This window comes from Aptenodytes patagonicus, chromosome 2, assembly GCF_965638725.1.
Source record: "Aptenodytes patagonicus chromosome 2, bAptPat1.pri.cur, whole genome shotgun sequence".
Classification (NCBI taxonomy): domain Eukaryota; kingdom Metazoa; phylum Chordata; class Aves; order Sphenisciformes; family Spheniscidae; genus Aptenodytes; species Aptenodytes patagonicus.
The window spans coordinates 7,067,912-7,091,548 of NC_134950.1; the positions used below are offsets into that span (position 1 = coordinate 7,067,912).

Here is a 23,637-nt window from a genome sequence, read left to right on the forward strand (position 1 = left end):
CTCCAGACCCCTCACCAGCCTCATTGCCCTTCTCTGGACACGCTCCAGCACCTCAACATCCTTCTTGTAGTGAGGGGCCCAAAACTGAACACAGTATTCGAGGTGCGGCCTCACCAGGGCCGAGTACAGGGGCACGATCACTTCCCTACTCCTGCTGGCCACACTGTTTCTGATACAGGCCAGGGTGCCATTGGCCTTCTTGGCCGCCTGGGCACACTGCCGGCTCATATTCAGCCGGCTGTCAACCAGCACCCCCCAGGTCCTTCTCTGCTGGGCAGCTTTCCAGCCACTCTTCCCCAAGCCTGTAGCGCTGCATGGGGTTGTTGTGGCCGAAGTGCAGGACCCGGCACTTGGCCTTGTTGAACCTCATACAGTTGGCCTGGGCCCACTGATCCAGCCTGTCCAGGTCCCTCTGCAGAGCCTTCCTACCCTCGAGCAGATCGACACTCCCGCCCAACTTGGTGTCGTCTGCAAACTTACTGAGGGTGCACTCAATCCCCTCATCCAGATCATCAATAAAGATATTGAACAAGACCAGCCCCAAAACTGAGCCCTGGGGAACACCGCTCGTGACCAGCCGCCAACTGGATGTAACTCCATTCACCAGAACTCTCTGGGCCCGGCCGTCCAGCCAGTTTTTGACCCAGCGCAGAGTACACCTGTCTAAGCCGTGAGCCGCCAGCTTCTCGAGGAGAATGCTGTGGGAGACAGTGTCAAAGGCCTTGCTGAAGTCCAGGTAGACCACATCCACAGCCTTTCCCTCATCCACTAGGTGGGTCACCTGGTCATAGAAGGAGATCAGGTTGGTCAGGCAGGACCTGCCTCTCATGAACCTGTGCTGGCTGGGCCTGATCCCCTGGTTGTCCCGCTCATGCCTTGTGAGCGCCCTCAAGATGAACCGCTCCAGAAGAACAAAAGACCAAAACTGTCATAATGGGTACTTATGGTCCCATGAATATGTCTTCCTAAAGAACAGTTCATGCGTATAATAAGTTTCAAATCTCACTTCCCCTTCTTGATTCATTGATTTTAGAGCAAGTGCAGGAATGACTTACCTAGTTACAAACAGAATAACCACCTAAAATGCTGGAATGTGCTACTTCACATAAACTCAAGAAATAAAGGTGCTTAACTGAACCGAAAGATCCGACTATCCACTAATAATAAATCTGGAAAGAACATTTAACAAAGAAGTCACTCTTCCTCGAGCCATCAGGAGAAATATAGGCACAAATACCTCTACCAAATTTGACACGAAGGTTTAAAGACTCAATCAGTGTTCCACAGAGCAAGAAAATACCAGAAATGCTAGAATGAATCTTTGCTGAATATAAATGGAGCTACATTCCCAGAAACGCTTTTTTATAGTATCCCTTTCTGAAGCAACACACAACTAATTTAACAGGTTACTATTCCAATTTACTATAGCTATATCTTAAAAATATGAACATAATACTAAATTATCAGAAAGAGCTGGGAATGCAGAAAGGCATTTTTTTCATTAAATGCATATAGCTTTTATTTTACCCTTGCATAGTAACTATCTATTGGCAGTACCTCTTGACAAGAAGCAAGGGATTAACTATGCAGCTGTCCAGGAGCATCTATTCTCTTTAATCTATTTTTCTGCAGGGGCCATCTGCTCTTATTTCTTCATTTCATAGCCTAGCTTGAAATAGCATTCACTATTCTGTTAGGATTTCAGTTAGTTACACAAAAATGTCTCCCATGTCAGGATTACAGTATGTCATCCTCAAGACAGTTAAGTGAGGAGGGGTTATTACAAAAGCTGATTGACTATAATTGATACAGCTCAAATAACTAATTAGTCATTAATAAAATTAAGAGAAAATAATGCTCTAACATTTGTTTTATTACAACACAGCTTGACATCCATTACTGACAAGAATGCACACCCATGTTTTAAGGTGCCGAATCTGAATAAAGGGACTATGTTTGCTTTCTGCATTCTCTGCACTCAGCTCTTTTCAGGTGACTTTGCAGAAAAGCTTCAAATCTCTGCTTTGATAACAGCACCAAAACCTTCCAAATGAGGTGCCCAAAAATACCTCATACAAATGCTGACAAGACATACCTACATGATTAGCACCATTTGCAGACTTATGAATACTGAACAGTTACCCTGAAAAATTTACTCTCTGCAAACTACAGGTTTGAGCTCTAGCTAGGTATTACTCCAATACAATAATAGCAAGTTAAGCAAAGGATTCTGAAAGGACTGTACAGAATGAAACCTATAGTTTTACATCCCACTCCACCCAAGTGGGAAAGAAAAGTACTTCTGATTCATTTTTTTCTATCCATTTCACTGTTTCCCCTAGCAGAAAGACCAAGCAGGAGGCCATCCAGCAAGCCGAGTACTTTAGTTAGTGCTTTGAGCAGCTAACTTCTCAGCATCATCTTCATGCAAGCCATCGTAACAGGTAGCCTTCTAGCCTAGACAACCAGCCATTGAAAGCTTTGGTCATTGCTTTGAGCACATTGACAAAATTAAGGGATCAGTGCCTTGAGGACCTGCAAGCTACTCAGAAGCAGAAAATACATTGTTAGCATAATGCTCAGCATACCACTGAAGCCTAGAAAAACTATGATCTACTGGTTAAGAAAGCAAATCACATACATTTTCTTCTATCAGGGGCATTAATTTAAAGAGGATAATTTGTCTAGAGTTCTTCATAGAGCTGATCTCACAGCCAGCTACTTGCCACTTACGTGATAATGAAACATATCAGCATTTTTAATTAACCTTATATTGAACTATGTGAACTATTACTTAGTGTTCCAAACAAGGACTATTATTTCAGGAGATTTTTAAATTCTGTAAGTGCATCCATGAACAAATGATTTATAAATAACATTATGGTAGTTTCCCTGCACTCTCCATTTAATCAGCTGATAATAATGCAATATTCTAAGAGCTTAGAGTTTAAAAGTCTGGCAAAGTATTTCTTTTAAAACGTCATTCAACACTTATCAAATTGGACTGACTGACAGCAGTCTTATAGTTAAAGGATACATCAAAAGAACAGCACAGGCCAAAGCTATTTCTGGTCCCATCCATCTCTCAATCATATTTGGAAACCCTGTCTCCGAAGATAAGGTAGTTCTATTACAGCCACAACGTTCAGTCTATATTTGAGCCTAAGCTCGTGATCAAGGTATGAGCAGTAAAGACAAATACCTGTGAGATGGCTGAGCAGAAAGGTGCGACCAATGCTAATTTCAAACAGGCCAGTTACCAATTAAAGCCTTTACACCTTCAGCATCAACTTTATATTCACATAGCAAAGCTACATGAACAGTAGTACCACAAAATGATTCTAAGCACTGAAGTCTCAGTGAACCGAACACTGGCTCTCAGGAAAGACCTGCGTTTTAAGATGCAGGCAGAACACATCAGGCTGCAAGAGCTATTGTGGCAAGCGAACGCCGATGGCACCCAGCACCCGTGTGCAGCTCCCACAAAAGCAGCTCCCGGCTTTCCTTAGGGGGGCTAACACACACACACACACCCCCCCGCCAGCCCCGCTTCCCCGGGAAGCCCCGCTAGGGCTGGATGGGCTGAGCGCCGGCTCCCCCTCCCGACCCCGCGCCAGCACTGCAGGGACGGGACGGTGCCGCCACGCTGGGAACGCGGGCTGCATCGTATTTTAAATAATTCCAGAAAATGCTCTACGAAGCCCTCCAGGAAGAGCTCCACGCAAAATTAAGAACTGCACGATGATTCCTCTAATACTTAGTGACCTCCTGCCAATACAATGGAGTCTCCTGAGAGAGAGCATCCAAAAACCTTCCCGCGTAAGTTATACCTTCAAAATTTCAGCATCACTGTATTTAAGATGCTCTATAGGTATCCTACAGGGAAACCCATTGTGGAACACTCCTGCTCTTTCCCAAGTGTGCTCATATTAATACTTCATAGCTGCCCAAGAACCCCAAATTCACAGGAAAAAAATAAAGGCTGGGAGAAATCTTAAAAAGTCATTAATCCCCTCACAAGCATTTTGTATGGCTACACTTGTGTCATTCCCAACATTTGTTTCACATTAACAGGCTTCTGTGAAGACTTCAAGTGTCTGCAGAAAAAAATGTCTGAAGAACAGATACAGTAAGCTTTAAAAACATGATAAATCTTTGTTGTATGCTTTTATATAGTAGGCCAATATAAACCTGATTATTTTTCCAGACCACGGATGCATGGTGTAATAAAAAGGTCAAGGGTATATGACAAGTGAAAAGAATCTTTAAGACCAGTTTGTGTTACACAAGAGAGACTGGACCACAGTAGTCCTTTCTAGTCTTAAGATCTAGGACTAAGGTGCCACATTTCACCTTGCAGACTCTGTCTACTCAGCCTAGGATATGATTAGGATCTCTCTAGAAAAGCAGCAAGAGTTAACTAGAGCTAAAAGTATCACTGCAACCTGCCTACCTGATATGAAGCATAAAGTGAAGCAGATTAGCTCCTCCACAAACAGCCAGGATTTAAATGGAAAAACAGAGTCAAATCATTATATTAAGGAACTGTTTCACTTTGAGAAACCCCTCCACCTACCGTAAAAGTTTTGGGGAATCCCTGTAAGGAAGGCAAAAAACTCAGCTGTGACACACCCTTCTTCCTTGAAATTAGGGCTTCTTGATCCTAAAAAAAGAGGCAGGCTGGAAGGGGTCATGAAACAGTCAGATAATTCGTAAAGTTGACAAACTACACTAGGTTTCTGAACTTCCATGACTGTACAAATGGACCAAGAACACTGTACTCAAACTGTGTGAAGGCAAGCCTAGAATAGAAAAATCTGTTTTTCTTCAAACTCAGGGAGGGGTATAGGGTATAGTTAAGCATAACAAAAAGCTGTGAAAGAACCAAACAGACATGATGGACTTTAACACTTTTTACTTTTGCAAAAGTGAAATCTATCATTTAACATTACTTTGGAGGTGGGCAGAAGAGAAGAGGGTGATTTTTTACTTCACTGGTTTACCCCATAGAGCTGTATCACTCAAACCTGCGTACAAAGGAGCACATCATTTCTGCCTGGTAGCAGGAGAAAGACAACATGAAAAAGATCCTCAGTATCTGAGGGTTAAGGAGCTCAGGGAGCAGAAACTGGGCTGCTGACCAGAGATCCATCAGGACTGGTGCTTCACCACCACCTCTAGCTGACCACCCCTAGTTAATTAGAACACAGACCAAAAGGAAACAGTAACTGATAATGGACAAAAGTTTTTGTAAACAGAAAAGGAGACACATGAAAGGAAGAATGACTGCATTAAAAGCAGTCCTTCCATTTCTACATCTTAAAAACATCATTATTACCCCAAAGCAGCAGGAAAAACTGGCTGAAAATATCTAAAACTTTTTCCTTTCAAACACATCTGCTTTCCAGAGTACTGTTACTGGATAATCACAGGCAGTAAGAGACTACAGGTGCATTTACTCTCCAAGCATTCAGTAAATGCAGCAGTATTCAGTGCCAGAGCAACAGCAGCAATTTTGATGACTACTTGTCCATGAAAAGGTATCTTCCCAATTGACCATTCCTTTTGTACAACCCAAATGGATTAATAAGGTTGAAGAAAATCAGTAAATCCTCAAAGGATTTGTGACTTCAGATTTTCACTGTCACTACATTATACCAAGATCAGCACAGCAGCAGTTGTTATAACAAATTTTCTTTTGGATTAAGTGCAAGAACAATAGGTTTACTGAAATGATGTCTAATCTTTTAGGTTTCCAATCATTTTGTCAAGAAATTCTTCCTAGAAAATAGACCTATAAAAAACCTATATAGGCCAGGAAAGTAAAAGATTTACCAACTACAAGAATTAAACTGACATTTGTTTGCTGCCTTGCAACTTTGTTCCTGTTGAGCTGCTAGCTGAAGCCAAAAGCCTGATAAACACATCAAAATAAGAAATGGAAGGCAGCCAGCAAAACAGCAACTGGAAATAGAGAATAGGAAGGAAATCCATTTAACTTTCCAGTTTCTTATTAATTTTACCTTGACAATAAGGTAAAAGGATGAAAAACGACAACACAAAAGAACAATAAATGATAAATATGACAAAGTTGAGTTCAAGCAAAGGAGTATTTTAAGATAGGATAAACACAGAATAACACATGCACTGCTCAGCTGTTGAGACATTCAAAAATACAGCTCAGATTAAAATTGTTTCTTCATTCCATCTCTCCAGTTGCTACTCTTTAATTTGCTTCTTGTCATAAATAGCCAGCCTATATCTACTGTATATCCCAAGTCACTGAGAGTTCAGTAAAGAGCCTAACAATTTAGTCAAGATCACATGTCCAGAAATGCATCTCATTTTGAATCAAAGATGTCAAGAGATGCAAAATCTACAAGTTCTTATGTTTGGTTTAAGAGTTAATCATCCATTGCTAAAGCACTGTGCTTTATTTTTTCATTCGTGCTTCTTTGGCCAGACATTTCCTCACCAGTTTAAAGGGCCTCTTAGCACCTTTATTTACCTCTGTGAAGGTAGTAAGACACTTGAACCACAGGTTAATGATCACTTTCACAAACCAATCAGACTAGCAAGAGGCCCACAGACCTTCTCAAGCTTGCAAAGCATTGTTTTTTCATGATCTTCTCAAAGATTAAGACACATGGACTTTTTACCTAGAATGTCACGAGAAAATGAAATTCCCTAGACCATATGCCCTTATGGCCTTAGCTTAAGGCCATAGAGGTATTAATTTTCTAGCTAGTGTTGTACTTGGAAGTCACACTTAGCTAGCAATACATGGCTTTAAAGTAATTCCCAGAACTACTACCACCCCTACCATGCAGCTCCCATTGCGCAGGTGAGACTTGCCTTCTCAGGTCTCAGGGGTAGATAACCCCACTTTATCAAGATACTCCACTTGCCCAGTATAAACATCCTGTCCTTTATCATTTTCTATTTGAAAAACAGTATTAATACTGTAAGCATCAAGGTTGCAAGATTCCTGCAGAGCTCAGCTAAGAACAGTCAGTTAATTCACCATATTAGGTGTGTCAGTTACCAGTTAATCCATTTAAACATGCTTTTTACTGAAACTGCTAAATGTAATTAAAGAGTCATGCAGTATCACACTGAATACTTTAGAGAGGCTACTCAACTCTGAACTTTGATACTCAATTCTTTCAAATCAAAGCACATCCTAAATTCTTTTGTTTCATAGTTACACTTGAAGTCAGAGATGGGGGGAACTCAGAGGGCAGAAAGGTCACATACATAGAATTTAAGTACATGCAAGTTAAGTCAAACAAGCCACAGGCCAGAAGAGCAGCCACTCAGTGCTGTGACCTTCTTTCCGATTTCTCCAGTAAATAAGTACTCAGAAGGTTACAGTTTTAATTTGCATGGCTGGTGTCGAAAAGGATTGAAAGTGACAAACCATGTCAGTTCAAATTTGAAACCTTTAAATTCGAGCTCTCTCATTGACTGCCAAAGTAAGTGTGCAAGTGAATTAGAAGTCAGCTTTAGACTAAATGATCATCAGTGAGTGGCTGCAGGCTAGAGTCATGCTTCAGAGCAGATGAGCCTGGGGTGAAGTATGGATGATTATCTTCAGCTGCATTTCACAGCAGCCCTGTTAACATGACTGGAATACCTGATAAATCCTTTCCCCAGCCTTTTAAGAGACCAAAACTGGAATCCCATTGTTAATAAGTCCTATAACTTTCCCAATACAGTTTGACTACAGTAAAACCAAAGAGCAACCATTACCAAAATGTGAACTTCTGAAGCGTCACTGAACAAGGAAGGCTGAGACATGAGGGACAATCTCTGAAATATCCCTTCTTCACTCCAAATCTTACTACTTTTCATGCTGTTTTAAGAAAACAGAAATAGAACCAAAGTCAGCCTTCCCTGGTTTTATGGTGCTACCATCACACCATATCCATTCCTATTACTGTCACTAAATTTCTCATCACTGAGCCTGCCAAATAACCAATTCCCCCTGCACATTTTTATAGACTGCTGTTTTAAAGTCTGATTACTAGAAGACAACAAGAGTTTCTTCTTTCCAGTTAACCTTTAAGAAAGACAACTTAGTGACTTACTGTCTGAAAGAAATCTTTGTCTGAAGGGCAAAGTATAAAAACTATTTTATTCAAATTAATAGGATGCTCCGAGTAACCTTAAAACCCAATCAAATTTCTTCAGCTATATTGCTTTACAAAATACCTATTACCTTCATGAAGTGTTTTGCCAGCCTCCAAGAGCAGGACACTTGAAACAAGTGTTGCTCATATGATTGCTACTATGATGAGAAACAAAGGAGAGTTTGAGGTAATACAGCAACAGAGTACATGTAACACCATTAGGGACTGGGAACGAGCAGCAGCATGCATGTCTGTTCCATTCCATTAAAAGGCCTGTCCTCAGAGGAAAGTGGATGATTCAGTAGCAAACTGATTATTTATATCACAACATATGTATGTCACTTCACTACATATAATGAAGTACATCTTTTAGAATTGTGAAAATTAGAATTCTATTTGTGAAAAATTAAAGAAAATCCTTGCTAAGCACCCAGAAGCCCTTGCATACCAAGACAGGTTTATTCCAAGTCAGTAACACCTATGGAACCTTAATTTATAAGTTCCTACTTCAAACATTTTTACAAAGCTATCCCTTACCTGCTAAAAAAAATCAGTTAATATCCTCCACTATGCAGAAAGTCAGTACACTTTTCCTCACACTCCATTCTCCGATATACTGGTCTATTTGATTACTGAACGCCTCTCAAAATTTGACACAAGAAACAGCGAGTGATCTACTGATCACTGCTAGTCACATGGCTCAGTAAAGTCATTCAACATACAGCTAGCACATACAGCCATCTATTGATAGGAAGGCTTGCTATTCCTGTACATCATCTTGTTGACAATTTAAAGGAAGCCTCACCAATTTAAGATATTAGCTCAAATCTCAAAGTAGCTAAAATGAGCTTGTCAGGAAGAATTCCACAGGTACAGTCTCCAGAGAAGTAAAAGTTGTCTTTCAGCAATGGCACTGGGACTCATAAGGATTTCAGCTGCCCTAACTTTGATTAGAGTCCTCTCCACATACACATTTAACATTACACAAATGAAACAAGTGCCAGGCATTCATTTTAATGTCTCCCCTGTTGCAAAACATGTCTGGTATCAACATGTTTTATTTACAGTTAGCTTCCTCCATCTGCAACTTCACATACTTTACCCAACATTCACAAAATACTTGTTATAAGTCAGTACTATGCATAGATGTGAAAGAAGACAATGAAGAGAAGACACTTCTCTTACAGGTCTTTCAATATTTTTACAGCATCACTGGTGAACTAAGTTATGACAATCAACATTACATTTGCACATTGACAAACAACCCCAAAATGCAAAGTCAGCCTTCAAAATAAAGGTCTCAAAAGTTAAGTAAAGCTACTCCTTGCCTTGCAACGATAAACACAAAGAACTAGCCTAATTTCAGAACAAGCATCATTTCAACATACAAAAATATTTTTCAGATTTTGCATAAAGATGAGCACCTGAGAGTTGTAAATAGGAAAAATACAAATACATATGTACTAAACTCTCGCTTCTTCACAGAAGCTCATCTTTCCTAAGGCTCTTCAATTACAGAAATTATAAGATAATAACTGGACATAATGTTCCAGTTCCCATTGTCTGGTACCAGCTGCAAATTAATCCTATAGCATGGTCACCTTACTACACATGCAAAATAAGTCTACTTCCAATCTAAGATGTTTAAAGGTTTACAGGTAAAAATATCCCTTTTTAGGAAGGCATAATGTTCAAGTATACAAGTAAATCAACTTAATTGGAACAAAGGATTAGTCTAGTCTCCTGCAAAAGATTTCTGCTGTTCCAAAATTCAAGCAGCAGCTGAATGTTTCAATGACTGTTTAAAGCAAAATTTAAGCAATAGGTCTTGTATTTGTGTCCAAAAGAGACAAGTCAAATACTTGAGAAGGGTTTTCAACAAGACAAATCAGCACTTCCATGTACTATGCAGGAACAATGAAGGATACTGATCCTTGATTTTAATACTTTCAAAATACTTAAAACAAGGTTTTGTTAGGGCAAGAGGAGATGCTGTCATCCCTTAATTCTGAAATACAGATTAATAACACTGCCCAGGAAAGTATTCTTGCAGCATCCTAGTTATCTTCACATTGCTCTTTTTCAACTGAAAGGCTACCCTGGAACTCTGAAAGCATGTCAAACTCCACTTTTTTCCGGTATCATTTAAAATTATGTAATTTGTGTGCACCCAAATTGTAATTTGTAATAAGCATAATATGCTAATGTGTCCACTTCCATTTGAGAACTATAATTAACAGATTTTGGAAGTCTAGACACAGGACTTTTCCCTAGAAACCAATTTTTGACATGGTTAGAAATTTGTTAGCAATTTGGCTCTTGTCTACACAGTACACACACTTCAATTCCTTCAGCATCTTGAAGGATTTACTAATTCAACCATACAATTCTTACAAATCAGTCTTGAGTTTCTGAAGACAGTTGGCTGATCCACAGTATTTCGGTTTAAGTAAATACAGATAGTAAATGTAATACTATTAAGACATCAAAATGCTATTACATAATTAAGCTGGTTATTTTAAGCACTTAAAACCTTTGCTAAGACATTCTCACACATACCTGGAAGAAGCCAAACTGAGAAACATATTTCATTCTAAATTGAAAAGCTAAACAAACCCAGTTCAAAAAATTAGACAAGCCATTTAATTTGCCTGCTCACTGAACTCTCATAGAAAGAACTCAATGGACCTGATGTATGAAGTACAAGCCAGAACTATTACATATACATTTTCTCTAATATTTGCCTTCATTTAACTGCACAGAAGTGTTACAATTGAGAAAAAGAAGAGTCACTGGTAAAGTTAGTGTCATGACAGGATAGGTTTGTAAAACATCTCCTCCTACATTTCCCACTTGTATTGTACAGTCACTTCACCTTATTTGGTTCTTTGGTGACTCTGCAACTGCGTAAAATATCTATTTTACATAGATATTATAAAAATCTGCATTTTAGACTACAGTTAGCCAGTTGATAGTCACACTCCATCTTTTTTTACCCATCTCTAACATGTGAAATACTTCAAGTTCAATGCAAGACTTCACTTTCAAAGCAAGCAAAAAATCCAGAGACATACTACAATAAAGACATTGGATCCACATCCATCTACATTCATTTTTTCACTGACAAAATCATTTATTTTTAGAGCTGAAAGTATGCATGCAGATACCAAGTATTACATGATAAAGGCAGAAGTTTGTCTGTCCTCTAGTTTCTCAGTTCAATAAGAACCTCAAAAAACTATCATAGTCACAAAAAGTCCTAATTTTGATAACAGCCATACAGTCATATCTACGTCTATATACGCTGTTTGTAAAATAGTAAGTCACATACTTCTGTAACTTCCTAAAATAATTTGCATATGCAAAAAAGATTCTTCCTTCACTAGCTGGAGAAGAACTTCCCTAATTTGCAGCCTTAAATTCTCAGCCATCAAGCCAAATTTTAACAATTTTTTTTTTCCATTTACAGCAAACAATACAAACATATTTATTAACATAATTCTCCTTCTCCCACTAACAGTGGTATTTTTACAAAGTTAGGAAAAATATGCAAAATACCAACCACCGAAGGACACGCAGCTACAAATCACATGGCATACGCATTCCACAGCTGAAACTGTGACAGCTACTCCTAACTCCAGAATATTTCAGACAATAGTTGATTCTCCTTCTGATTTAGAGATGGGCATTCGCAGTCCATTACACATCAAAAACTACAACAACGCATTAAAAGAAGCCACATTGATTTAGACCTATTCCTGTTATAGGAAGTAAAGTACACTAGCACAGCTTTGTAATCACGTCAACTGAAGACAAAAATCATTTTGGCTGTCATTAAGTTGTATTAGAAGAGCAGTTCTTAACTTATTTCACTTGATCACCCCAAGCACTGTATCAAGTGTTTGTCTCTCCAGAGCTGTACTTGAAAGTCACCTGCCAATTATACGATATTTCCAAATTTACATTAAGTCATATTGTAAACCACACAGAATTACTTTTCTATTCAGGGTAGCATCACTGAAACAAAGAGCTAGCACTTTAAAGCTTATCTGACATGTCAGATGCAGAAGAGGTAGGAAGCACTTATTATTTGGCGTTATGTAATTGCAAAAGAAAATATGCTTTTTGGTTTTTAAAAGATTCACCAAAATGTTTTGTTGATTCCTTAATATTTTAGCTACCGAGCCAAAAGTTCCTAGGAAAGGACATAGGTTGTAGGCTCCTTTTTAAAAAGGCTCACACATACATAAACAATAAGCTATTTATTGTTCAGAAACACATTAGCAGGGTAAAAAGAGGAAAACCTTTTGGGGTTTCAATCGACTTGAAGCCCCAGCAGAGCACAGAGGACCCAAGCTGTTCTACACAACAATTCAACTCGGAGCAATTTACAACTCAAGCAGTGAGCGATCATGCCTTCGCTACTGTAAAAAACACCTAGGAAAGACGAGACGTTTGGGAAGGCAGCCCAGCCTTTGCTATTGTCCGGGGAGATGCTCTGCCTGCCAGAGCAGCAGCCCGGGAAGCCTCGCTGACGGCCACGGGCAGGGCCGGGGGCGGCTGGCGGAGCGCTGCCCGGGCAGCGACCGCCGGTGCTGGGCAGACCCCCCCGACTCCTCCCCGCAGCCTGGCGAGGGGAAAGAGGCAGGAGCCGGTAAACACCAGCAGCCTGAACACAAAAGAAACCCACCAAGCGCTGCAAAACGAAGAGCGAAGCCCTCGCTGAGCATCCTCGGCGGCCGTCACTAACTCCGGCTCGTCCCCGCCGCTCGACGAAGCGGCCCCGCTCCGCCCCCGCCGTGCCCCGCCGGCCCTCACCTTGGTTGACCAGCCGCAGGGCGTGAGTGAAGGACGGGTCCAGGGAGTCCTTCTCCGCCATCAGCTCGGGCAGGTACTTCTCGTCCATGGCGGCGGCCTGGAGCGGCAGCGGAGCCGGGGCGCCGGGTGCCCCCGCGGGGAAGGGAGCGGCGGCGGCGCGGGTCCGAATCCCAGGCGGCGGTAAATCCTCGGAGGCAGCGCTCCCCCCTGGCCGCCTCCCGCCCGGGGCTGCGGGGACGCATCCAGAGGGAAGCGCCGCAAGCCTCCGGCCGGGAGCGGGGAGGGAAGGGGCGCGGGCCGGGGGACGCCCCCCCACACCGGATAAGGGACGCGGAGAAATACCTCTGCGGGGGCGCACGGGGCTGGGGGGAGGGAAGGAAGGAGGCAGAGACGCGCCCCGGGAGCCGCTGACCCCGGCGGGACGGGCCCCTCCGGCACACGCGCGCGAAGGAGAGCGGGGAGAACGCGAGGCGGCTGGCGCGGGCCACGTCCCCGCCCCTCCAGCGGCGCTGCGCCGACTGAGCGGGCGAGCCCCTCCGCGCCAGGTTTAAATACCCCTGCCGAGGCCACGCCCCTAGCCGCCCAGAAGCCTCGCCCCCTGCCTGCCGAGCCCCGCCCCTGCCCGCTGCCCCGCCTCCCCGGCTCCTCCCAATGGGCGGTGATAGTAGCGCCCCCTTCACTGTCGGCCCGCCTACTGAAGTGACGACTCCTATTGGGCGGCGTGGCTTGTCAGTCAGGGACGGGCCGCAGCTTCGGATTGGTAGCTGCTCTCGTCCTCCCCCGCCCCGCCGCCCACGCGCGCGGGGAGCGCGTCGCTGAGGTAGCGCCCCCGCAGCGGCCCCTGACGGGGTGCGGGGCTGGCGCCGGGACGGGTCCGAGGGGCTGCGGGGAGGCGAGGAGCGGGGTATCCCCTTAAAACGCACAGCGGACCCTCTCCCGAGGGGAGACCTGACGCTGTTCCCCTCCAGGAGCTCGCGGGCGCCTCGACACACGAGCGTCCCATCGGCGCCGGCGGATCCGCGGGCGTTCGGCCTGCGGGAGTGCCCTGGACGGAGAGCTGTAGCGAGGCGAGGGGAGAAGGGAGCCGCCCGGGGTGTCCCGCCTCCTGCCGGCCGCGCTCCTCTCCTCAGGGCCCGCTCCTTCAGGCAACGGGGGTTGTGAGAGGGGCTCAGGGGAGCCAGGACAGCGGGCTGACCCTCCCTGTCAGATCTCAAGGGGAGGGGGAACGAAGAAAGGCAAGATTTGTTTTTAAAGGAGGAGTAAAAGCGCGATTTTAACTTGGTTTTCTCCCCCAAACAGCGGTACTCTTTATTTATCCAGCATTTTGTATTTAGGCCTCTAGTAATACAAAGCACTTAATAAATACTAGCCAGAAAATCTTATTTCTGCTGAATTACACCGATGGGCCGTTTTAAGTGGGCTTGTGATTCAGTAGCAGCCTATTTTACAAGAAAGAGAAGCAAAGGTTAAGAACCCTTGCTCAAGCCTATTTTCCTATTTTTTCAGTGGATACACTTGGTATATCACATCATTACTCATGTTGATCTTCAGCTTTGAGGCTTTACATAGCTTCTTCATTAGACCTTAGGTGTTTCATCAATGAATCTTTGGTGACAAAAGCCCAAAGGAAGCAAGACCAACTATTTTCCTCTGTAACAGAGCACAAGGGCAAAACAGAGGAAAATTACTAAATCACTGAAGCCAAAAAGATAATGCTAGAGTAACATTTTCCTCTCTCTTTCTGTTGGTTTTAAACCAACATTTACTGGAAAAGTTGATAAGAACCTTTTAAGTGATAAGCTACAGTTAAAAGACCCCTGAAAATACTCTTATCTCTGTGAATCGAATAATCACACATTTACTTTTGTATTTCATGCAAAAAAAGGTTTGCAATGTGTCTTAGTCATATCCTTGCAAGATGGGGAGAAAAAGCTCTGAAAAAAAGGCTAGCATGAGAAATCACTCGCTCAAAGCTTGGAAGCAGAGGTTAAGGCTCCCTTCTCAGAATTACATGTGCTCTTTCACCCTTAAAACAGAAGGACCATATATTAAGGTATCTTATTTCTTGTTGTATTTTACAGACTGGAATATCTCATAAAACAATGTCTGATATGTTACAATATGAAATACACTTGATTTACATTCTCTCTACAACTGTTCCAAATAAATCTTGACCCAGGACTAACAGAAACAAATTTACAAAGTTATATTTTAAAAATTCTCCTGCATGACATCAAGCTTGATGAATACAACTAAAACATACAAGCAACTGGAAGAAGTTGGATTACAATGAACGTTTTATTTCAACCTTCCATATACATCTTCTATATAAAACTACTGAAATGCAGCCATCTGTTGTGAAACAGGCAGACACATACAACTTTGACACGGAATAATATGTAGGAGTGTAATCTTTATTGAATGACCTGGAGCAAAATAATCCCTATCTTTGCCAGTAAAGCCAAAAATGTATTTGAAGTCCCTCTACAGCATAGAGGACCTCAGACAGAAAGGTAGCTATATTATTACAAATGGTGTAAAACACAATGTACCTTTCTTGGAAAGAGTCTCATTCTCCCTGGTAACTGATTAAATAAACATTTGGTGTTTCAAGAAACCACAGTATTTCTTGCCAAATTATACCAATTCCCTCTGGCTTACAATAGAGAAAGACTAACTGGGTGTCTGAAGACTTGTTTCTTACCAGGTCTGTAATAATATAAGAATTATAAAATTCTCCATGTTTTACCCTATTGTCCAAACTCAAACCTGCACATAACAAGTGCAGTATATTGTTTTTTTCCAATGAAACTCACCAGGATGTAATAGAACAAGAGGAGGGCAGAAAGGATGGGAAATTATGAGCCTCAGGCCACAGAAAGCAGCCTAGGATGTGGTTAGCTGGGAAAAGCCTGCTGAGTGTAGTTCTTACTCTCCAGGAATGGCAGGAAACACCAACTTCTTAAGGATTGATTGCTTTCTCGCTGCTGAAATCTATACAAAGCTTGAAAAGCAGCTTGATCAAGGAACTGCCCAGGAAGTATTAGCTTTAGTATTCACAAATGTTTAGAAGTCTTGAGTCCAAGCTTTTAAAATTCACGATTTAAATGTGTTTATCCCTACTCTCCAACAGTAAACTGAACGGTTTTTCACACGTGTCCACTCTGCTGTCTATATGCATGTGGTAGTCTCAGGAAGTTAGTTTGGTAGGTGTACATCAATCAAGAACTGGTGCCAGAGTAATGTCCGTTACCGCCCTTAAAGCACCAGTTGTCTGACCGGACGGTGTGCCTGCCTATTTATAAGCAAAAATTGTAGATGCCAAAATTAATAATCATATGTAATAGGAGCATTAGGATGTGTTAGTACCTTCACTCTCAGGGGTGAGATTCACTTTTTTACTTCTTGTACCTTCTGATGCAGCCAACAGGACGTCTGAGGTCTATGTGTGAAGAGGCTGAAACTGAGCTGCATCCTCTCTCTGGTGTGTAGGTTCTGCAGAACTTACTGCAGTTACATTTTACTTATTTGCTGGGTCAGCATAACAAGCAGTATTTTCACCATTTAAGTCTTTGTTCCTAATATTGTAAGTATACCTAAATATTTGTAATTTTGCCTAAATTACTGTTCACTCATATTTTTATTTTGTATGACTAGTGTTATTGCATTTATTCAATGATCATATCAAGCTGCCACTGACCATGGTAGACTTTACATGGCTCTAATGTAGTTCTCACCTCTGATTTACCTCTGGGTTCCTGAATAAAGCTCAGACCACAACAGACTGTTACAGAATCATTATTTATTTGAGACTTCAGCTCATTAAAATGCACACAGCTGAAGACCTATAGAAGCAGGGTCTATTTTGGGAAATAGTTTGTCACAAATACCACATCTAGTGAATATGTCCTTGATGTGACTCACCACAGTTCTGATTAGCATGTTGCTAAGTAGGTGCTGGCTTCCTTCGTATTCCAATATATCGCTTGCCAATTTCTATTAGGCACATGGAAATTACCATTGCAGTCCTTCTTCCAATATTCCTGTGGCCATTTCTTTTTTTTTTAAACTTGCATGTGGGCTAAAGTATGAAAAAATAGGCAAGAGTATACTGTCATATCAAGACATCCATCATGAACCATTTTCAAAAGCTCCGGATGCTTTCTTCTAAAAAATTCATGGCTTTCTCTTTCATACCTTTTGCCCCATAGTTCAAAGGTTAGGCTATTTTCATCCCTGATGAAACTTATTTCATTATCATCTATGTTAAGGTTGTTTCTTTTAAAAGATTTGTTACATTGTTTCCATACAGTGACTACAAATATGGTGGCAAAGAACTTATATGCCTGAAGGCCTTTTTTTTCCTAACACAAGATACTTTCTTCCTGCAAACATGCACCTGTTCATCCAAGTCTTCCATTTGTTTTATACCTTGTTTTATGGTATTAAACATCAGAAATGGGCTGACAGGAACCTCATGAAGTTCAATAAAGGGAAGTGGGAAGTCCTGCACCAGGGTAAGAATAACCCCAGGCAGCAGTACATGCTGGGGGCCACCCAGCTGAAAAGCAGCTTGGCAGAAAGGGATCTGGTGGTCTTGGTGGACACCAAGTTGGACATGAGCCAGCAGTGTGCCCTTGCTGCAAAGAGGGCTAATGGTATCCTGGGCTGCGTTAGGAGGAGTGTTGCTCACAGGTTGAGGGAGGTGATCCTTATCCTCTGCTTCATACTGGTGAGGCCACGCCCGGAGAGCTGTATCCAGTTCTGGGCTCCCTAGTACAAGACAGACATGGACATACTGGATAGAGTTCAACAAAGGGCCATGAAGATAATGAAGGGTCCGGTGCACCTCTCCTGTGAGGAAAAGCTGAGAGAGCTGGAACTGTTCAGCCTGGAAAAGAGAAGGCTCAGGGGGGATCTTATTAATGTATATAAATACCTGAAGAGAGGGTGCATAGCAGGGTGGAGCCAGGCTCTTTTCCGTGGTGCCCAGTGACAGGACCAGAGGCAATGGGCACAAACTGAAACGCAGGAGGTTCCCGCTGAACATCAGGAAACACTTTTTTCCTGTGAGTATGACCGAGCACTGGCGCAGGTTGCCCAGGGGGGTTGTGGAGTCTCCCTCCTTGGAGATGTTCAAAAGCCGTCTGGATGTGGTCCTGGGCAACTGGCTCAAGGTGGCCCTGCTTGAGCAGGGGGATTGGACCAGATGCTGTATTGTACAAAAGAGATGCAAAAAAGGGTTTTTTTAATGATTATGTGCCTCATTCAAGTTGTACCTTTGTATTTTTTATATTGTGTTATAGACTCAGCACTGAAATAGCCAAATGTTTATAAAGATTTTTGTTGAATCTGAACTGATTATGTTTAGATTCTACTGTTCCTGTGTACCCATATGTGTGATGAAAAAAAAAAAAAGTATCCACAAGTAACTACTATTCTGATGACCATCATTTTACATTAATGAAGGACTACTCTTAACTTCTCCTTGTTATGTATTGGCCTACAGTGTGTTTCCTTGAATGAGCTAAGATGCTACAGTAGAACAAGTAAATGACTAAATCTTTCATGTTACGGAAAACATAATCTGTGAAATCATTCAGACTCTGATCCCAATACCATTTTCATCTTTCCCTCCCCAATTGCTCTAGATTTCTGCCAGTCTTAGTCATCATCTTCATTATGTTCTTCAGCTCTTGTAAGAGGAAAATATTTTTACTTGCTTTAAGCACTAACCCTGGAGAGTTAGATACATCTCTATTCCTAGACATAACCAAAACGATTAACACCAGTTTTCCATCAAGTGTAATTGAACTTTAGATTGCATCTCCTTGTATCTTTTGCCTGTGACATTAGGATTTTGCCATAATCTTTTGTTGTTGTTGTTCTTTCAGTATAGTATCAATAATGGCTAATTCCAAACAGTCCTTCTAGTATATCTGTTGTGGTTTAACCTCAGCCGGCAACTAAGCACCACACAGCCACTCGCTCACTCCCCTCCGTTGGGATGGGGGAGAGAATCGGAAAGGTAAAAGTGAGAAAACTCATGGGTTGAGATAAAGACAGTTTAATAGGTAAAGCAAAAGCCGCACACGCAAGCAAAGCAAAACAAGGAATTCATTCACTCCTTCCCATGGGCAGGCAGGTGTTCAGCCATCTCCAGGAAAGCAGGGCTCCATCACATGTAACGGTTACTTGGGAAGACAAACGCCATCACTCCGAACGTCCCCTCCTTCCTTCTTCTTCCCCAAGCTTTATATACTGAGCATGATGTCACATGGTATGGAATGTCCCTTTGGCCAATTTGGGTCAGCTGTCCTGGACTGAGAAGGCTGGAGGTGCACAAGAAGCTGGGAGGGGGCCGAAACCAGGACAATATCATAGAATCATAGAATCGTTTAGGTTGGAAAAGACCTTTAAGATCATCAAGTCCAACCGTTAACCTAGCACTGCCAAGTCCACCACTAAACCATGTCCCTAAGCACTATGTCTACACGTCTTTTAAATACCTCCAGGGATGGTGACTCCATCACTTCCCTGGGCAGCCTGTTCCAGTGCTTGCAAACCGTTTCACTGAAGATATTTTTCCTGATATCCAATCTAAACCTCCCCTGGTGCAACTTGAGGCCATTTCCTCTCGTCCTATTGCTTGTTACTTGGGAGAAGAGACCGACACCCACCTCGCTACAACCTCCTTTCAGGGAGTTGTAGAGAGCGATGAGGTCTCCCCTCAGCCTCCTTTTCTCCAGGTTAAACAACCCCAGTTCCCTCAGCCGCTCCTCAGAAGACTTGTTCTCCAGACCCCTCACCAGCCTCGTTGCCCTTCTCTGGACACGCTCCAGCACCTCGACGTCCTTCTTGTAGTGAGGGGCCCAAAACTGAACACAGTATTTGAGGTGCGGCCTCACCAGTGCCAAGTACAGGGGCACGATCACTTCCCTACTCCTGCTGGCCACACTGTTTCTGATAAAAATATCATTGCACCTTCCTTAAAAATTTCATGTGCAACAGTCATGATAAAAAGCATTTTCGTGAACTGCCATCTTTCAGAGAGCTGAAAAGTGGGTTGCTACACTCTGCCGGGCCTGAACTACTGGTATCCAGGTAGAACACATAGTACATAGAATGTATGAGAACTGGAGAGCAAAACAATGATATCATCTGTAGCAGGTAAATTTTAGCATTCCACCTTATTGTTCTTTTTAGATCTTAAAACCTAGCACGCTGTATCAGAACAGCATCTCCAGTTTCTAATGCAGTAATTGAGGCAATACATTTCAGTGAGTTCACCACCTTTTTCATTATATTCATGTATGCCATGATCCAAAGGGATTTTTTCTTTCTTTTAGGCATTATTGCTAATGGCAGTTGTAACAGTGCACATAGTCCTGCAACTGCATGCACATATACCTTGATCATATGGTGTGTAGGCATCATGATGAACTTTATTTTCTCTGCTCTGAAGTATTTTGTAAGATTAAAAGAGTCTTTTCTAATTTTGTTTTAAATAAGGTTCAATGATTTTACAGCTTTCTGTCCCAGGATTGGCTTTGTACATGTATTTATTAAAAATCTAGATTTTGTCATTTTCCTTTTTATACTTGCTAATACTCACTTCATATTGTTCTAAGGATGCAAAAGATATCAATATTATCATGGTGAAAGGACTTTTTTTGTATATTCTTTTTCTCTTGTGTCATATTTGGACATAAATACTTCCTTACTACTCCTTTCTTGATCTTGTACTGTAGCTATAAAGGAATGTTATACTATTGCTAAATTCCTCTGCTAGGAGCTTTTGCAAAATTGTATGCTCTTTACTCTCCTATTTTCCTGTGAAGTATGCTTATCAAAGTGGTTTGCTTTGTGCACTTTGTGACTGTCTTCTCTAGTGCAGGACAGTCAACATGTATTACAAACCTTGATGCATCTGGTCCTCCCACATACCTCTTTCATTGCTCTGAACATTGGTGATGCCAGATCCACTGCACCCTTATCTTTGTTATACCCGTTGTCTTCCTGGTTGCACCTCCTTTAGCACATTGTGTTGTGTGCTAATGAATGTTCTCTTTTGTTCTTAGGACAGCTTTTTCCAGTGTGAAATTGTTTGTCACTAATTTTTCCTCTTATATTCAATCCTATTAAAAGCCTGTCTTTCACAGACTCTTTCCTAACTACCAAGGCCCCATCAGCCATAACTTATCAGTTGTCTTAGTACGACCTTGATGTGTCTCACAACATTTATCTTTGTATGGTGATATTTTCTTTAAAAAGAAACAGAACTCAATTCAGAATGATAAACTGTGTTTTCCTATCTGCTTGTATGAGTTTACTGGATACCCGAGCTTTGAAAATACCCCTGCCTTTTTCCTTGTTACCTAGTGGAACGAGTGGCTATTCAGGGTGAAGAATATTATCTACTCCAACCCTGAAAGAAATCTGCTGCATTAATATCTTCTATATAGCACTATTTTCTGCAATACTTCTTTTCTGATCTACCCATGGCCCATTTCTTTCATTATTCTGCATGAGAACTGTAGATAGTTTCTTTTTTTCTGATAATATATCAGAAAATATCATCATTCAGACTGCTCAGATCCTTAGAGAGCTAGGGTAAACTGAAGTTATTATATAATAGAGGCCATTTGGTGATGGTAGTTTATTGCATTTGCTGTTAAACAGGGTTAAGTCAGACACAGTAATCATGAAGCAGTCTTATAAAAAGCATTTATTATGCTTCTCTTAAGGGGGAGGAGGGATAGCAGTAAAATGTCCATTTTTCTTTTGGAAAAAAAAACCTTGCTTAAGATGCTGGAAGATGGGGGTTTTTAGTCCAGGTGCTCACCTGCACCATTCTACGAGAATGAGCCAGAACATACTTCATGAAAACTTCGCAGACTATGATGAGACCAAAGTACACACAAAAGTAATGATGCTTTTAAGTGACCTTCAAGAGTCTGCATATCTGAAGTGAGATCATGAAGCAAAGCAGCAGCTGTAGGAGAGCCCCAAAGGAACTGCTGGAAAAAAAAGCGTAAAGCACTCTACCCCGTTCATCTTCTGTTTAGGAATGGGAGCATGCTCCTTCTGCACCTTCTACAGGTAACAGATGAAAGAGGATGAACTCGCCATGAAAGGCAGCAAGACTCAGCTCCTGCTCAAAGTATACGGGCAAATCAGTATGTGAAACATTGATTTTGTAAGTGCTCCCACTCTGCCAGGCATATGTCCTACAGCGGAAGGATCAAGCAGTGCAAAATGTTCTCAGTATCCTATGTTCTTGGTATCTTTTGTGATGCAGAGAGATAAGGGACAGAAGCAGAATCATCAAAGAGTTGCCATCAGAGATTTGCTCAGCTCACTAGCAATTGCTGTAAAGGCTAGTGTGTTTTTATGTCTAGCTCCAAATAATGTCATTCGCACTTTTAACACAAAGTACTTCTGTTTTCTAAGGCCCAATGCTTTCAAGCCACGTATCAATACCAGCTCCACACTGAAATGTTGATGTGAGTGTTACATATGTATCTCATTGCTTAATTTTGTAATATCACAAAGCAGGTAGCCAATATATGCAAAACAATTGTTTTGAAAAAGATTTCAGCTGTGTATATATTGATAATTATTAGTAATAGAAAAGGAGAGTACCTATGGTGGCAAGGCCGAGTTGTGTCAGATTTATGAATTTTGTCTCACAAGAAAATTGCTCTTTAAATCCATCACATGAGTTTAAATTCAGCTCTAATGGAACTGAATTGTTTTGGTCTTAGAGTTTGAAATAAAATGTTTCCTTACTTAAACATAACTTTCTCTAAATTTTTGCAATAAGCAAACTAAGTATTATCTCTTTAAGTTTAGCATTTCTTGCTTTAGACAGTAAACAGACTAGGTAATTTCCATTTCAGTAACAGGCTGATTTCATTTTCAGTTTTTCCTTTATATCAGACATGCCTGCTCTGCAACATGATACTTCATTAGAACAGTAATCTAGAGTTCTTTGTAATAATTCTGTATTTTATAATAATTATATGAAATATCTAGCCATATATTTATTTCTCTATTTGAGATAAAATAGTCTGGATGGAAGTATCAATTAAAATTGTTTATCAAGATTCATCCTCCCATTAATTGTCTCACTGTAGGAGGAAAACAATATTTGTATCATGCATTGTTTAAATGCTGAGTGGTCACAGCATCGGGCAGCATTACATGGAGATAAGGGGAGAGTTACTACAACAGTTGCCACAACCCCTCGTTAGTTTTACAGTTATAAGGTGGTATCTTGTAGCTGTCTTACAGCCCCCTTTACCGCATGCAGTTTTAGGAGTGTTTAGAGAGGTTAGGTAATTTCAAAATTTCACCTTAAGAGATGAAAATCAGTTTTACCTGCCCTGTTAAAACAAAAAAAATCCAGAAAGACAGGTTATAATTGCAAAGAGGGTATTGGAATTTTTATGGTGTAACAAGAAAAAAAAAAATCTACAGAAGTATAAAATCTAGTTACATTTTAAAAAAATATCTGAGCACTAATAAATCCCAGGGGAAAGCGCTCTGGGAATACAGTCTGGCAGTTGTATGTTAGGAGATTGGCTTTTGAGACTTAAAGAGCAATTCTAGAGGTTGTCCCAGCTTTGTGAGTCCTAAATGTGTTGTGGAAACAAGACAGAACACATAGAATAGAGCAATATAA

General features: G+C 41.4%; 1 protein-coding gene across 4 annotated transcripts in view; it reads right to left on the reverse strand.

Annotated features, from left to right (window-relative positions):
* KHDRBS3 (KH RNA binding domain containing, signal transduction associated 3) overlaps nt 1-13,440 on the reverse strand; it is a 99,221-nt gene extending 85,781 nt beyond the window's left edge. For all 4 annotated transcript variants that reach the window (XM_076329053.1, XM_076329052.1, XM_076329051.1 and 1 more), the window contains exon 1: nt 12,951-13,440. In XM_076329053.1, coding sequence (XP_076185168.1) covers nt 12,951-13,038 — 88 coding nt within the window. In that variant the 5' untranslated portion in view covers nt 13,039-13,440. The remainder of the gene's footprint in view (nt 1-12,950) is intronic.
* Nucleotides 13,441-23,637: the final 10,197 nt, after the last annotated feature.